Source organism: Pristiophorus japonicus, chromosome 2 (assembly GCF_044704955.1).
Source record: "Pristiophorus japonicus isolate sPriJap1 chromosome 2, sPriJap1.hap1, whole genome shotgun sequence".
In the NCBI taxonomy this organism is placed as follows: Eukaryota; Metazoa; Chordata; class Chondrichthyes; family Pristiophoridae; genus Pristiophorus; species Pristiophorus japonicus.
The window spans coordinates 359820987-359839126 of NC_091978.1; the positions used below are offsets into that span (position 1 = coordinate 359820987).

An 18140-nucleotide genomic window follows, 5' to 3' on the forward strand; every position below is an offset into this window, starting at 1 on the left:
TAACCATTCCTGATAATTGCATCCTCTGGGAATAACATCTACAGAGAGTGCTAACCAGCTCAATTTGTATGCATATAGTACGCTCTATAGGTCTTTTCGATGCCCAGCAGCTATGTGGAGTGACCATTCAGAATGGCCAATATCTCTAGGACCAACATTTTTCTAGCAACAGGACAAAGTGAAATGCATAGAAGTATTTTTTTGCAGCTGAGAGACAGCGCTGTACGAGCCATTAGGAGGTGCCAGATCACCAAGGTATAACTCATCACTCTGATTCACCTTCCTCCCATAGATAGGTTTTACTCTGTACGTCCCCACGACATGTCCAGACCAAGAAGCGAATGACGTGGGGCTGGAACCTGTGCCCATGCCTGCTCTGTGGTTTGTTCAATTCCACCCCACACTGCCCAGAATATTATAAAAAGGGGAAGAAATTAAGTATCTCTTCTAATTGTTCTTTCTGTAGATTCCTTTCGATTATTTCTTTGCACATCCGATTCTGAACTGCAGTGCGAGTCAACTCCAGTGTGTTCAGGTCAAGCAGATTTATCTGCCTTCCATCAGCTTTATGTTCACATAAGAGATTATTGTAAGGTCCAGCCCTATGAACTATTATATATTTTTTTTAAAGCGATCTCAGCTTCCCCAAGTCGTGTTCAGGGCTCCATGGGCCACACACCACTCGTCAGTTGAGAAGACAGATTGGTGACCGGATCAGAGCCCTCAGCCCCGCCTATGATAAGAAGGTAACAAATGGAGTTCAGATGTTTACCCACAGAAAGGGAGGGTTTAATGGAGAACTGAAAGGACCCCAGTCTGTTGCTCCTGGCAGCCAGACACAGATTGGTATTGGCAGGGACCCAGAATCATTACCCCCTCCGCCCCTAATTAGTAGAAGAGTGGAAACATTAAAAAAACTACCAAATGTCATTCTGTGTTTACCACCGGTAATTACATACTTTTTTTTAGCCACGAGCCTATTTGTGCTGTTCATTTATAACTCATTCCATACACCAGGACAGTGGCCTACTGTGAGTAGCATGTTGCTATTTTTAAAATTCGACAATAAATGGCAAATATGGAAATATTCTGTGTCCTTACTTTCTGCAAATCATATCCAACAAAGCCTCTGGCAACTCAAGGTGGCGTTGGCACAAATTAACCATTTAGTGTCATTTTAGCAACCGTGGATGGGAGGGTATCACCATACCCTGTCACATTCAGCTTTCCAACATTTGCGTGGCTGTCTTTCTAAATAAGGGGAAAGAGGACCGGTCCCGGGCAGCCTGTCTTGCCAGTTTGCCCTTTCACAGAGTATTCCGTGTCCAGCGAAAGTCATTGCTGCCGTGGTGCTGCTCCAGAGCTGACGTTTATGATGTGCTGCTCTGACATGCCTATCTTTAGCAAACTGCCTGGCTCATTGCTGGAGGCAGCCTTTAGGTTGGTGTCTCTAGGGGTGTCTTCAAAACAAGGCGTGGAGAGTGGGAAAAGGGCAGACACAAGAGCCAGAATAGGTTCAGGATTTTTAAGAAGAATGGGAAGCGCCGTGAGTAGAGCCAAGTCATAGAATGAAAAATAGGAGGGGTCGAGAGTAGTCCCAACAAGAAGTAAAGAGGGAAGTGATAACAGTGGATCGGAGACATGGGATGGGGGTATCGATAGGGGCAAGAAGAGCTTGGGGAGCAGGACTGATATTAACTCAGGACTGCTTGGAGGGCAGGAAGAGCGGATATTAACCAGCTGATATTAACCCAGGGCAAAGCTTGGGGAGCAGGAAGGGGTACCATTAAACCCAAGACATAGTTCAATGATTAGGAAAGCTGACAGGAAATCTGAGACTCAACGCTACGAGTTGTAATAGTACACCTGGAACATGGGATGGAGAGTAGTAAAGGGGATAAAAAAAACTAAATGGGGGGAGAAAGGGGTGAGCGTAGATGCAGGATGGGGGATGGAATTAGGTGAGGGCGAGATTCGAAAATTCCCTCCTGCACTGAACCTACAATTGTGTGGCTTTTAAAATGACTACATTGGTATTCCATTCAGGAGGCTCTGTGTTAGTGGGTCCCCAGCGTCCACAGTAAGACATTATCTCACCTAATGCGACTAGTCGAGCAGATTACTGACACTGCCTTCAAAATGTATCTGAAACCAGGGCTCGGGTTGAGATCCATTTCCCCCACAGATAAATGGCATCATATTTCTTCTCATTACTGCCGTTTTGCACATTCCCCTCCCCGCCACTACCCCTCTCCCCTCCAAAGATTAGAACCAAAGTGAATTGAATCAGAATGACAATGTAAAGCCTGATAATTGGCATCATTATTTATAGGGGCTGGGAACTTCATTCACAAAAAAACTTGCCTAGTAATAAGAACATAAGAAATAGGAACAGGAGTAGGCCCCTCGAGCCTTCTCCGCCATTCAATCTGATCTTGGCCTCAACTCCACTTTCCTGCCCGCTACCCATAACCCTTCACTCCCTTATCGTTCAAAAATCTGTCTAGCTTCACCTTAAATATATTCAATGACAGCTCTCCAGGGCAGAGAATTCCACAGATTTGCATCCCTCAGAAGAAATTTCTTGTCATCTCAGTTCTAAACTATGCACCCTAGTTCTAGATTAATCAGTGCTGAAAACCAAAAATTATATATATATTTATCCACCCATCCAACTTCATAAATTTCATATCTTTTAACTGCCGCACACAAGTCAAATAGATTTAAGGACAAAATTATCTTTTGCTTAATCTTATATAGGTACCTGCATTATTAGATAAGAACATAAGAATTAGGAGGAGGAGTAGGCCATACGGTCCCACGAGCCTGCTCCGACATTCAATAAGATCATGGTTGATCAGCGTCCTCAACTCCACTTTCCCGCCCGATCTCCATATCCCTTGATCTCCTTAGCGTCCAAAAATCTATCTATCTCAACCTTGAGTATACTCAACGACTCAGCATCCCCAGCTCTCTGGTGCAGAGAATTCCAAAGATTCACAACCCTCTGAGTGAAGACATTTTTCCTCATCTCAGTCTTAAATGGTCGACCCCTTATCCTGAGACTGTGCCCCCCCACCCCCGCCCCCAGTTCTAGACACTTGAGCCAGCATCTACCCTGTCAATCCCCTTCAGAATCTTATATGTTTTAATGAGTTAATTCAAGAGAAGCTCGAGTGATGTTCTACCTACTATTTCAAGTGTCATCTTGGCTCAGTGAGTAGCACTCTCGCCTCTGAGTCAGAAGGTTGTGGATTCAATTCCACTCCAGGACTTGAGCACAAAATCTAGACTGACACTCCAGTACAGTGCTGAGGGAGCGGTGCACTGTCGGAGGTGCCATCTTTCGGATGAGATCTTAAACTGAGGCCCAGTCTGTCCTCTCAGGTGGATGTAAACGATCTCATTGCGCTATTTGAAGAGCACGCCAGCATTCGACCCTCAACAAATAGCGCAAACATACTTTAACTGGCCATTCATCTCAGTAGCTAATTGTGGGAGTTTGCTGTGCGCACATACTACACTTCAAAAAGTAACAGAATGAATATAAAGTGCTTTGAACATCCTGATAATGGGCTATATAAATGCTTTTTAAAAAAAAAATCACACCTCTGTGAAGTACTTTTTTCTACTTTTATCTGTGAAGTACTTTTTTCTACTTTTAATGTGCTATATAAATGCAAGTTGGTGTATGTAAATGCGAGTGTTTTAACTGCAAGCCACAATCCAACAAGTGACCACAGGACATGGGGAGACCAGCATATTGCACCAGTGTGCAAATATCTCTCAAATATCTGTGACAGTATAAAACCAGTGAAGCAGATGTCAAGACTTAACACAACAGATGCAAACCTTAGAGGCCAGGCACTACATTTTTGATTATCCCCCAAATAGCTGCATCTGGGCTTATGTATTTCCAGGGGGTGTGGGGAGGTTCTTTTCATTCCTCAGCTCTTATGATTTATCACTTAGTTAATTTCGGAGATGATCATAATTAGGATGTGATACTTGGAAAATGTGGTTCTAGCTTTTCTTTTACAGTAAAAAAAAGTCACATCAGAACGTTTCCACCTGTCGAGATAATGAAGGCATGTGGAGAAAGTAGCAACAGTGTAACCTGTCACATCTTATTCTGATGGCAATTATGATAAAAACAACAAATATCCACCGAAAGGGAAAAGGTTCCCATCGATGTTGATCTGCATATCATCAATTCATAACCAGCCAAAAGCAGCTATTGTAGGGTTACAACGTGGCAGCCTGGTCATGTCCGAACTGGATACAGGATCTGCTTCAGTATAAAGTTGTGAAAATGTACACGGAAATAATTAATAGCACTGGAATGTGTGCGTGTGTGTGTGTGTGTGTGTACACGCGAGCACGCGCGTGTGTGTGTGTGTGTGTGTGTGTGTGTGTGTGTGTGTGTGGACATTTAGTTAGGGCAAGTTCAGGCTGTGATGGCCCTCACGAGTGAACAACTTGCCAACCAACATTCAGCCCAGATTTACGTATAAAGAATGGCCACTTGGGGGAGGTGCCAGGGAGCTGCCAGTGCCCATGGAAATATATATCCCTTTTTGGTGTGGAAGCAAGTCATCCTCGATACGAGGGACCGCCTAAGAAGCAGCTATATCCCAGCTGAATTACTGTCTTCAGGAAGGCTGAGGCAAGGGTGAGCTAAGAAATAGGAGTAAAGCTGGAAGAGGAATGAAAAGTACATATTGCCTGGAAGCAAGGCAAATGCACATCGTTCACTGCATTCACTCCGAGCGTTACCTTCCTCTTGAAAAGGGTAAAAGGCAAAGCTGTGCGGATGAACCACTAACATGTTTAGTGCTGTAAAGAGGTGCTGAATAATCCCTGTTAGGCTGAATCAGTGTTAGTAAGGTTACATGCGGAGCTCTATATCACCAACCTGTCACATCTTCTGATGGCAATTAAGATAAAAAAACAACAAACACCCACCGAAAGGGAAAAGGTTCCCATCGATCTTGACCTAAACTATGCTTGGCAGCAAACACACATTGATCTTGGCCAAGTATATCGTAAATAATTGTATTGATTGTATCTTCTGGTGCTGGAGACAGAAAATAGATATACACACACACAAGGAAATTAAAGTAACTCTGTTTGGATCTTGGAACAGTTGCACACAGTTACTTTATTTAACTTTTATTTAACAGAGAAATGAGCAGTGTTACAATCATTGGGTTTGTGAGGAAAATTAATTCACGGGATGTGGACGATGCCGGCAAGGCCAGCAGTTATTGAACCGCTGCTGTGGCGGTTTGGTGGAACGGTGTCGCGTGTTAGGCCATCTCAGAGGGCAGTTAAAAGTCAACCACATCCAGGCTAACATCTCCAGCATCGAGGCACTGACCACACTCGACCAGCTCCGTTGGGCGGGCCACATTGTTCGCATGCCTGACACAAGACTCCCAAAACAAGCGCTCTACTCGGAACACGGCAAGCGTGCCCCAGGTGGGCAGAGGAAACGTTTCAAGGACACCCTCAAAGCCTCCTTGATAAAATGCAACATCCCCACCGACACCTGGGAGTCCCTGGCCAAAGACCGCCCCAAGTGGAGGAAGTGCATCCGGGAGGGCGCTGAGCATCTAGAGTCTCATCGCCGAGAGCATGTAGAAATCAAGCGCAGGCAGCGGAAGGAGCGTGAGGCAAACCAGTCTCACCCACCCCTTTCCTCAACGACTGTCTGTCCCACCTGTGACAGAGACTATAATTCCCATATTGGACTGTTCAGTCACCTAAGAACTCATTTTTAGAGTGGAAGCAAATCTTCCTCGATTTCGAGGGACTGCCTATGATGATGACGATGGCAACATCGCTGTGGGTCTGGAGTCACGCATAGGCCAGACCAGGTAAACATTAGTGAATCAGATGGGTTTTTACGACAATCCGGTAGTTGCATGGTCATTTCAATTCAATTAACTGAATTTAAATTCCCCCAGCTGCCCTGGTGAGATTTGAACACACGTCTCCGGATCATTAGTCCAGTAACATAAGCACTATGCTACCGTGCTTAAAAATACCTCTATTTTGTTGTATAACTGGTGCAGTTTGTATATTAAATACTGAAATCATATATTCTTAAATATTGCAATCAGCACTCAATCGAATAAAGGAACCCGGAAGAAATATTAATCTTCCCCCCCATGACATCAAACCCTAAAATATTCACTCAATGTTTTCTCAGTCATCTGGGATTACATGCGACCCTTCAGAAAATTAGCGACAATTAATATAAAGACATTTAATGACAAAAGTCCACTCAGAGTTAACATAGCTGCACAGAAAATGTAAAATACCTTCCAAAGGAAAGATATTATGTTGACCACTGGCTGCCAGAGGAAAATGACAGGTACCTCCCATAACCAATTGAGGAGGATTAAAGCTTGCAGCTGCCCATAGAAATACATATTTCTCTTAATTTGTTTTCTTTTTTTATAAAACTTATTCAGTTGTGGTATTAATAGAATGCTAATGGGGGAAAACTATGAAATGCAGAATTTATTCTACTTAGAATCGTACAATCTTCGAATGGTTACAGCGCAGAAGGAGGCCATTCGGCCCGTCGAGCCCATGCTGGCTCTCTCCAAGAGCACTTCTGCTAGTCCCACTCCCCCGCCCTTTCCTTATAGCCCTGCAAATTTTTTTTCTTCAGGTACTTATCTGATTCCCTTTTGAAGGCCACAATTCAATCCTCCTCCATCTGCCTCTCAGGCAGTGCTTTCCAGATCATAACCACTTGCTGTATAAAAATGTTTTTCCTCATGTGGCCTTTGGTTCTTCTGCCAATCATCTTAGGCGGATAATTCTTAATAGCTCATTCATCACATTGCGCTTGTGAATTACGAGTTTGTAATAACATGCGGAATGAATTCTGGGATCCACCGTTCCCCGCTGAGTGCCCCGTGTATCTACCATTGAGCTGTTCGGGAGTTGGCACCAAGAATGAACAAGGTCCATCAGCACAGCTAGAAATGGTCGGACCAAAAGGAGACCACAGGTCGTTGATGTACTCCTGTTTATATTTGTAAATCAGTCAATCCACTCGTTAGACATGGTCAATAAATCAATAAATGTGAATCCTGACCAATGAGAGCAACACAACAGATTTAGTGAGTTCTCCTTTCAAACACCACAAGCCCTCTGCACATCACTGACATTTAATCAATGAATGCCGAGCCACAGGGTGAAAACATACTTGAGAATCGTGTGCAAGCAGCCCAGGGCATCAGGAGAATGAAGCATTAAAGTGTCCATGGCACAGAGAGAGAGAGAGAGAGAGAGAGAGAGAGAGAGAGAAAGAGAAAGGGGGGGGGGGTTGGCATGGCCGTTATTTTCCTTCTCTCATATCTGACTAAGTGTTATACATTTTGTCTTGTCCTGCGTAAATTAAGACCTCCACCACCCCCCCTCCCCACCCTCCCCTTCCCTTCCACCCCCGCACAACTCCCCCCCCCCCACCCCCCACACACACACACAAAGTAGAATAAAGAACTGCGCAAGAGCAAGATCTTTAGTTTTTAGCACGTAAAGTTGTGGACTTAGAAATAGATTTTCAAACTGAATAAGTAAAACAATGGTTCTCATCCCGGTTAAATAAGAATGAACATTCAGAGCTTTCTGCCCATCTCTTCCATTCAGGAAAGCACCTCAGATATTGTTTTTGTAAAACCTTGATGCCCCAAAAAGATGTATTATGTAGTGCCTTTAACGTAGTAAAACATCTCAAGGCACTTCACAGGAGCATTCATTATCAAGCAGAATTTGACACCGAGCCACACAAGGAAATATTAGGACAGATGACCTAAAGCTTGGTCAAAGAGGCCCCATCCTTTATCTCTACTGAATCTACAGCATTTTTTTTTCCCTTATTTCTAATTTTCACCTAGAACATTTACAGATGTACATATAATTGGGCACAGTTGGACAACTGAAGTTTGGGGCCCGAAATTGGTGGCCTTACGGCCCACTGCCGCTGGTTGCCGCCGAATTTTTTAGCCACTCTCCCCTCCAGGTCTGCATCCGGCGGGAGGGGTGTACCGCCGGGAATCGCCCGCTCACGGCCTCTGATGGCCAAGTCGGGTAAGTGACCTCCCACCCGCCGAGCTGGCACATTGGTGCGGGCGGGAATCGGTGGCAGCAGGGGGAAGGACCGCTGCGCAGGTCTCACCCCTACGGTAAGTAAGAAGACCTGCAAAAAAAAGGTTAGTGAACATGCAACATTTTTTTTCTTTCACGTATGGGGTCACCTGAAGGTGTTCCAGTGTTTTTTTTCTGTGAAGATTTTTATTTTTCAGTATTCCCCCCTCCCCCCTCCCTGGGCCCGACTCAATCCTCGGCGGCACTTTGGCAAGGATTGCATTTGAGAACTTACACCCAGATTGACGGTGTAAGCCGTCATTTCGCCATTGCTTTTTGAGGGATCTTCCTGGCAAAGTACCACCCGGTCTCTCGGCGGCCATCGGCTGTCGTTTGGGCGGGCCTTGGCTTCCATCAAGTTCGGACCAATGGTCCCTTGGATTTATCTGGGCCGAGTGGGGGGGAGGAGGAGTTTTATCAGGCGGTCCCTGACTACATCGAGAATTCAATAATCTTTGCAATGATTTTCGCTAATGCAGCACAACAAAGCATATGCATGCTGTATTTATTTTGATGGTACCTCAGCGCTGCATTAACACCGCATATTTTATTTAGTCTCGGGATGTGGGTATCACTGGTAAGGTCGGTAATTACTGCTCATCCCTAGATGCTGGTTTGATACAACTTACTGGTTTGTTTCGGCCCCTTCAGAGGGCAGTTGAGGAAGATATAGCTTAGATCAGTGATCAGTGTCCTCGTCCAGGTTAACATCCCCAGTATTGAAGCACTGACCACACTCGATCAGCTTTGCTGTCAGGCCATAGTTCGCATGCCAGATACGAGACTCCCTAAGCAAATGCTTTATGCGGAGCTTCTTCATGGTAAACGAGCTAAAGGTGGGCAGCGGAAACATCACAAGGACACCCTCAAAGCTTCCCTGGTGAAGTGCGACATCACCACTGAAACCTGGGAGACCCTGGCCGAAGACCGCCCTAGGGGGAGAAAGTGCATCCGGGAGGGCGTTGACCTCTTCGAGTCTCAACGCAAAGAGGTCAAACGCAGGCAGCGGAAGGAACGCGCGGCAAACCAGCCCCACCAACCCCTTCCCACGACGAATGTCTGTCCCACCTGTGACAGGGTCTGTGGCTCTCGTATTGGACTGTTCAGCCACCGGAGAACTCACTTTGGGAGTGAAAGCAAGTCTTTCTCGATTCCGAAGGACTGCCTATGATGATGATGATGAGATTAGACCGGGTAAGGACAGCAGGTTTCCTTCCTTAAAAAGGACATTAGTGAACCCATCCGATTTGAAGACAATCTGACAGCTTCATGGTCACTTTTACTAGTACCAGCTCTTTATTTCCACATTTTAAAAAAAATGAATTGAAGTTCTCAAACTGACATGGTGGGATTTGAACTCACATTCTCTGCATTATTAGGCCAGCCCTCAGGCTGCCTAGTCTAGCAACAGAAAGACTATACCACCATACCCTTAGCTTCCACTATTAATTCAACTTAATATCAAGTACATTAAAGACTGTAGCCAAACAAATGCTCAGGTATTTGACAGCATTCCAATATGTATGCTTGATCCGATAGATCCAATCTGTCCCCGAGAATAGATGGACGTGATTAGTTGGGTGGAGGAGATGTTAAGGGGGTCTGCTTCAGATTGGTTTTTGCTTCCCATTCTCTTTTGAGAATCTAAAGCTTGCTCTCCATTCAGACTACTCACAGACTCTAATTGCTTCCATGTTGCTTAGCACTTTTTTAAATACAGTACAGCGAAAGTGTGGAGAGACTAAAGAGGGTGTCTGTCAGCTGTGTTCTCCTCCACCTCAACGGCGTCTCTCCTTGGGCCCATGATGGCTACCACATTGCTACCCAAATATAATAATCATTAAACTAAGATACAAGAATCACCACACCTCCCCCCCACAATCTCCCCTCCACTGGCCACACACAGTGTGGAACTCGAGAGGTTAGGCAGCAGGTGAAGTTAAACCTTGAGGTAGGAAGGAACCTTTTTTTTTCAGATGGTATCAGAGCCTGCAGCAAGTGGGGCAGGTTCCTTGTGCCCAAGCACATACTGTGAACGTTTGCCGTAGAATCCAACTGTAGCAATAAAATATCTGCAGAGGTCAACGGGTCAAAGAGCCACCGTGCGTGAACCATTCCTCGGGGTCTACAACTGGCTGAGCTATGCGGCAATCACGGGAGGTATAAATCAGAGACGCCTCCAAAAGTGCGATACAAGCAAAGCATTTAACCTCAAATCAGATTACAGAAAACTGGCATTTCAGGCCGAGTGAACTGCACGACATAAATCAACATTCTTGGGCTGATTTTAATCCCATGGTGGTTCAAAATTGTGGCTGAACACTTCCCACCGCGTCCGTGACACATCCACGTCCGCGCCCGCCGCCATTTTAACTGTCAGGTTTTCGATAACGTTGGAACCTGCAGCAATGGAATTTCGCTCGCAGCTTGCTTATTACAGAGGAAAACAGGCCTATCATTGATCGTTATAAGGACGCTCTACACATCAGTGAATGTAACTGGGGATTGTATATGATTGCAATCCACACTACTTCTACAGTTTCCCATTAATTAATACCATTGATGTAAAAATATTGACAACATTTTTTTTATTGAAAAACACACACACAAAAAATCAGGACTTAATAGTGGGACAATAGTAAGGCACTGATAGCAAAAGCTGGCTATTTCTTTCAGTGTTGTGCACTCAGCCGTGGCTCAGTGGGGAGCATTCTCGTCGGAGTCAGAAGGTTGTGGGTTCAAGTCCCACTCCAGAGACTTGAGCACAAAAATCTAAGCTGACACTATCAGTGCAGTGCTGAGGGAGTGCTGCACTGTCATGGTACAGTCTTTCGGAAGGAGACGTTAAACCGAAGACCAGTCTGTTGTCTTAGGTGGACATAAAAGATCCTTACGGCACTATTTTGAAGAAGAGCAGGGGAGTTATCCCCAGTGTCTTAGCCAATACTTATCCCTCAATCAGCATCACTAAAAACAAACAAATTATCTGGTCATTATCGTATTGCCGCATATCCTATATTGCAATAGTGACTACACATCAAAAAGTACTTAATTGGCTGTAAAGCACTTTAGAACAATTGGTGGCCGTGAAAGACTCCATTATAAATGCAAGTCTTTCTTTCTTCACATTGCAATTCATATCAAGTTCTAAAGCCAATGCACTGGAAATGAAATCTGTTGTAATTACTGAAGCTTTGTTTAGAAAGGTTTTGTCTTTCTTTCAATTATCACAAGTTTTGAGAGCTGAGCTGTGTAAAATGTTGGAGGAGTTTCATCTTGTTGTTTATGCAAATAGTTGCCCTGCGCTGACGATTAAAACAAAGGCAAAAGAAAAAGTGCACACGGTTTACACAAAGCATCTAGAGGCGCTAGTCCTAGCTGGATGCTTAGACCTCGTTTATAACCGCTATCACCTCTCGTTCCTCCTTTAAGACGCTCCTTAAAACCTACCTCTTATTGCCTTAATTTCTTCTTATGTGGCTCGGTGTCAAATTTTTGTCTTATAACACTCCTGTGAAACGCCTTGGGATGTTTCACTACGTTAAAGGCACTATATAAATACAGGTTGTTGTTGCTGAGATCAGGTGGGGCATGGAAAAGGTAATGGGGGAATACGGCCACAACCCGCTTGAGAAACGAAGAGTGAAGTCTGGAGCTGAGTGGGTAAAAGCATGAACAACCACCAACTCTACACCTACACAAGGTCCTTTGGACACACAATGGATTTCTGAGCAGGTCCAAGTAGTGCACAACTTAACAGATTTAAAAGAAAATTAATGAAAATTTGGATATCGTATGCATGCCTCCAAATCAATTAAAGTTAATAAAATGTGCAAGACCTCGCAGAACTGTCTGATAGCAAAGCAACTCTCCAGATTTTACGGGGAATATCGGACTCTTTGAAGAGGTCAGCAACAGTGACAGAGGTCAATGGTGGCACAACATGACCTGGAATCAGGAGGGCCCCCGGGACAAGTCGCTTATGTTGGGAGGCCAGAGAGTTCAAATACTGTCGAAGTGATAGGAGATGCACAAAGACTGTTCTTACCTTCTATGGGATTGACAGTTACTGGAAGGTTGCTCCAGTCCAGGCTCCATGAGGGACAAGGGTGTGAAGTGAACTTGGCGGAAATTCCATTCTCCTGTTTTAAAGACAGGAGACATTCATTAGTTTTTTTTCAATAGGTCCCTTGTCACCTTTAATACCTTGAAAGATCACTGCAGCTTTTACAGGAAAATTGCAGAAATATTTGAAGCAGAGGAAATTAGTTTTGAATTGCACTAACATTGAGTCAACACAGACACAATGGGCCGAATGCCCTCAATTTGTATGGTTCGAATTACTACAACCAAGAATTGGCTGAACTTACTCAATGGATGAGGTGAGCTGAGGGCCAGAATTAGCAAAGTTAGGATTCTGAAATCAGGCCTTGTAGCTGCCTGTCTACACCTCATCCCTAGATGATGAGCTCCATCTTAATGAAGCATAATTTCCTAACAAAGAACTTCCAGTTATATAGTGCCGTTCACGATCTCGGGGCATCCCAAAATGCTTCACAGTCAATGAAGTACTTTTTGCAGTGTAGTTACTGCAAGGAAATTCCCCACTAACAGCAATGAGATAAAAGACCAGGTTGTCTGCTTTAGTGAGGTTGGCTAAGGGATAAACATTGGCCAGGACACCGAGAGAACTCTCCTCTTCTTAGAATAGAGCAATGGGATCCTTTATGTCTACCAGAGAGGACAGATGGAGCCTCGGTTTAACCGTGTCCAAAAGACCTATGACAATGCAGCACTCCCTCAGTACTGCACTGACATATTAAGCTGGATTACATGCTCAAGTCCTATTGTGAGGCTTGAACCCACGACCTTCTGACTCGGAGGCAAGAGTGCTACCACTTAGCCAAGGCCGACAATGGAAAAAACAAACTTACTACAGATTGTCATATGGAGAGTTGACACCAAAAATTAATAGATTTTTGTTAACCAAAGGTTAAGCTATGGGGCAAAGGCGAGTATATGGAGTTAGGTTACAGATCAACCATGATCCCATTGAATGACAGAACAGGCTCAAGGGTCTATCCTGTTCATGTTCCTGTTCCTGTTTCTCTAAACCCGCCACCTACTGAGGTTGATTTTCATTGTAATGGGGGGGGGGGGGCTCTCTAAAATCCCAGACTTTGCTTTTTCTTTCCCAATTCATTTCAGACAAACCAAGAGAAGAATTTCCATGCAGCTAAGAGAAATTGATGCATGGACAAAGCATTTCACGGCAAGTCCCACAATTTTCAATCCTAGCAGTTTTCCCACTCACCAGCACATTTTAATCAACAATCTGTTAGAATGTGCTGGTGCTCTGCCTCTCTCCACCCAATGAGCAGCGAAGGAGGTTTCCAGCTGATAATCGGTTGGTCCAACAGTCAGCAGGCGGGCAGCGGGCTGTTTAGAATTAGTCTGAACGAAAGTAGCCAGTAGATGGAGTAGAGCTGGAGGCACAGTGACTGTAAGAGCAGCTGGTTACTGCGACAGCTGATCTTAGACTCAACGCACTGCCTGCGCCATTCACCAGCACTTTCACTCAAACTCTCATGTTAAACAATACTTCTGAGCAGAAAAACACAGGACGTACAGGGTGAGCAGGACTATAGACCAATACCCCAGCATGGGATATAGCATGCTGTCAGGAAAGGGCAGGGGGAAAATCGGCTTTGGAAAGTGAGGGTCAATGATTTGGAATTGCTGGGGAATCACTCTGCAGGAGAAATGATCAAATGATGGTGCTAATAATGTGAATATTAATTCTGAATTACTTGGCATTTGGAAAACCTGCTCAACTTTTAACAGCAGTTTAGAGGTTAAAGTGGAAACCCCCGGCCTGCGAGCACCATCAGAGTAGGCCGGGGAGCAGAAGGAGCGGCGTGGCAGCGTACCACTCCAGGGAGCAACACGTGATGGAGCAGGAGAGCAACGGCAGTGAAGAGTGACGTCACCAAGGTCCAGGTCGGTGATTGGAGCGTGGGCAGGTACTGCAGGAGCGGTGAGGTCGGGGTGAAGGAGCGGCGAGAGATTGTTGAGGGATGTGATCGGGGCCCAGGAGAGGCGTGAGTTCGGGGTCCAGAAGAGGCGAGGGCCCAGGGGCAGCACGGGCCAGCCCACACTGCGATATGTGTGCGCACTAGGTCCGTGCAGCAGAGCTGGTCTCCAGTCGTCTTGGGTAATCCTTGCCACTGGACCAAGACCTAGCTCTGTCAAGCCCGTGTGGTGGCTGGTGTGCAACGGTCACCACACGTTGGGAATAAACCACGCACAGGCATCGTCCATCCTTCAAGATTTGGTTTGGACCTGGAATTTTAGGTCCATCATTGAAACACCCGTGAACTTTTTGACATGGAAGCAAGTCATCCTCGATTCGAGGGACTGTCTATGATGATGAAAGGAGAAAATATTTAGCAGAGTTAAATTCTTCTTTTGACTTGGGATGTTAAAGAACTCTAAAGACTGTGAGATACCAGCGTGGGAGAACTGTCAAACAAAGAGATGTGGAGAGAGCAGACACTGTACTTCAAGAGACACCAAAATACAGTTTAGTCACTGCTGGATATCGAATATTTGAAAACGGTAAAAATAAAATCAAAGTATCTGGTGCAGGGATGAAAAAGCCTCGTTAATGCACAAGTGAAAAACCACTGGCAGTCCAGAAGCACAGTAGTTACACTTCAATACTTTTTTTGCTGTTTAGTCTTTGTAACTTGCTTCTGACAATTGCCACTGTAAAAAGCCTTCAGAATTGCTGTGCATTTTAATCAATCACTGGGCCTAATTATCACCCGGCACAAATGACACTCTTAGACACCTCTGCATGCTTAGGGAGTTCACTGAAATAAGGTTAACTGGAAGTCTACCAACTTGTAAGATATTTTTGATCTATTTTGTTGGATATTGCAGATTTCTGGAGAGACTGCAAAGTGAACATATTGTCTGACGGTGTGAGTTCATTCACTGGAACTAGCTTAATTCTGAGAATTGTGGAACTAAATTTCTCCAAACCGCAAGTGTCATTTTCCACTTGTGGGTCTGCTGGGCTGCTTCTCCCCGAACCAGGTCTACCAGTGCATTTTGATCTGTACAACAATTTTTATGGGGATGGAATTCAATATGCCTTATTCACTCGGCATCTTTAGACAAGAACCACCCTCTCTCTATCTCTCCATTGCATCCTTATCTTTATCCATTTTATCACTGTGGCCATTGCTGTTGAGATTTTCTTTCTTTACTAGACTCATTCCTGGGATTCCCCCCGCACCCCTCCCACCCCTCCGCCCCCCGCCAATCATATTCTCTGGAGTTTAGAAAAATGAGAGATGATCTCATTGAAACATACAAAATTCTTCAAGGGATTGACAGGGTAGATGCAGGGAGGATATTTTCCCTGACTGGGGAGTCTAGAACCAGGGCTCACAGTCTCAGAATAAGGGGTCGGCATTTAGGACTGAGATGAGGAGAAACTTCTTCACTTAAAGGGCAGTGAACCTTTAGAATTCTCTGCCCAGGGAATTGTGGAGACTCGGTTGTTCAGTATATTCAAGACATAGATTTTTGGATACCAAGGGAGCCCAAGGATATGGGGGACAGTGCAGGAAAGTGGAGTTGAGGTGGAAGATCAGCAATGATCTTATTGAATGGCGGAGCAGCTCGAAGGGCTGAATGGCCTACTCCTGCTCCTATTTATTATGTTCCTATTCCTCCTCAGCTACAGATAGCCCCCAACACACTCCTCCACCCAGCTGTCCTCAAATTCATTCTTACCAGGAACTCAAAACTGTGACTCTCCATTCCTCTCTTAGTTTTGTGTAAGCTAAATACGAGTTAACTACTGACGTACAGGTATCTGCTGTTCTGTCCTGCCCACAAATTAACCCCTAGTGTGCCCAGGGCTCCATCCTTGGCCTCCCATCTATTCAACGTTTACAACCTGCCCTCGAACAACATCATCCACAAGTACAAGGTCAGTTTTCACGGGTGTGTCGATGTCATCCAGCTTTCTCTCTCCACCAAATCAGAATTAAAGTAACAGTGAATGGAGCACATTGACTGCAAGACGAGTTTGTTACTGCAACAGCTGGAAGTTGGCAAAACCATCATCTTTGGCTCTGGCCAACACGTCAACAGCTCTTGCTCCAGCTGTCCATTCATGCTCAATCTGGTAGTGCGCAATCACTTGATCCCAAAGTTGAGCTTTTTACTCCACTAGTGCAGTGCCGAGACTGTACTTTGCCCACTTCCCTGTAACTATCTCCGTCCCATTTCTACTGAAATCCTAAACCACGCCTTCATCACCTTTAGGATTGATTTCTCAAAACATTCTCCTCACTGGCCTCCCTGCCTCCAAATATCAGCTTCACAGAATTCAGCTAATGCAGAACCCTGTAGTCCAAGCCCGCCCCCATACAAAGCCCTGCACACCCTTTATCAATGTCCTTGTCGAGCTCCACTGTCTCCCTGTAACCCCACTGAACCGATCTCAAAATCCTGGTCTTCAGTTTCAAATCCCTCCAGTGCCTCACTCCTCTCCGTCTAAGCAATACTGTCCTGCCAGATGTCCCAGCTTGTATCTTCTAACTCTGGTTTATTGCTTGTTCCCCCATCTGCACCACCATCACAGCTTGATCCTTCCACAATTACACCTGCTGTCTAGAATTAGATCCCAAATCTCACTGCCTACTTGCCTTTTAATAACCCATCGCTTTATACAGCATTCCCAACAGAGGATATGGTGGCATAGTGGTTATGTTACTGGACCAGTAATCCAGAGGCCTGGCGAAGCGAGTTCAAATCCCACCCTGGCAGCTGGGGAATTTTAATTAAGTAAATCTGAAATTTATTTTTAAAAAGCTAGTATCAGCAATGGTGGCCATTAAACTATCGGATTGTCGTAAAAACCCATCTGACTCACTACCACCAAGAGCAACTAGGGATGGGCAATGAATGCCAGCCTTGCCAGCGACACCCACATCCCGTGAATGAATAAATAAATAAAAACTCCCTCTTTGAAAAAAGTGTGCTGCAACTATAAAGAGAAAAAACATTAAATTCTCAAACAGAAAATACTGTCGGCTTTACCATTGAAGAATTATTATTTGTGGCTTGAGTCTCAAATCCTTCCGATGTTCCCTGTGGGGTCTGTATCAATGTCAGTCAATAAACAGTCATTGGCAACCACCCAGCGGTCAGTTGTCAGACTGATCGCAAAAGAATCTTTTCCCGCAGAGCAAGTTTACAAGGTAATAAATATCGTAATGCTTTCTGTCTCTGCGGTACAACGGAAAAAAGGCAGCAAGGATATCCTAAAACCATAAAAAATATTGAGTTACTTCTAGCTTGCTCATGGTGGGCCTTGGGCCACCTCGGAAATGGAGGTCTGTGGTTTTGGCCTTTTCGTCCTGAAGGCTACAGGAGCTCGGAGTCAGCACGGCGGAGGGCGGCAAAGGAGCAGCGAGGTTGAGAAGATGAATGCCACAGTCGGCAGCGGGTCTCTTCACTCCAGATACTTCCCCAACGCGTTGGTACCAACGGGACAGCAAGGGCAAGGCTTTCAGCGTCTGGTCTCGACGGTCTCCAAGAGAAACCTGATCAGGAGAAATACAGAAGAAAAAAAATGTGATCATCCATCAATCAAAACGTCCTCACAAGTAAATGGCGTGACTTTTCTCTTTGTCAGTAGGTCTCTCGGGCGTGCAAGTGATGGTGCCGCACTGGGAACTCTGCTTTCCTCAGCAGCTGTGATGTGAACTATCCTCCTGCAATCACAGAAACATTCAGTTCCTATTTCCAACACCTCCAGATTTACACAGAGCGGCATGCGATTGCTAAAGAGCGAAACCCAAAACCAAGGCAAAAGGCCCTCTAATAACTGACCCTGAAAACTTCGCCGCCGTGCCAGATTTTAACTTGCTTCCTCTTCGATCAGAAGTGAG

The 18140-nt window shown here is 45.1% G+C and overlaps 1 protein-coding gene across 5 annotated transcripts in view; it reads right to left on the bottom strand.

Moving 5' to 3' along the window:
* Positions 1 to 18140, bottom strand: part of gstcd (glutathione S-transferase, C-terminal domain containing) — a 223611-nt gene that overhangs the window by 176268 nt on the left and 29203 nt on the right. For all 5 annotated transcript variants that reach the window (XR_011591266.1, XM_070872675.1, XM_070872664.1 and 2 more), the window contains 2 exons: positions 17538 to 17792; positions 12215 to 12308 (listed from right to left, as the gene is read on the bottom strand). Coding sequence is in view for 4 of the 5 variants with exons in the window: in XM_070872675.1 (XP_070728776.1) it covers positions 12215 to 12308; positions 17538 to 17792 (349 nt within the window). In the remaining variant the exon portion in view is untranslated. The remainder of the gene's footprint in view (positions 1 to 12214; positions 12309 to 17537; positions 17793 to 18140) is intronic.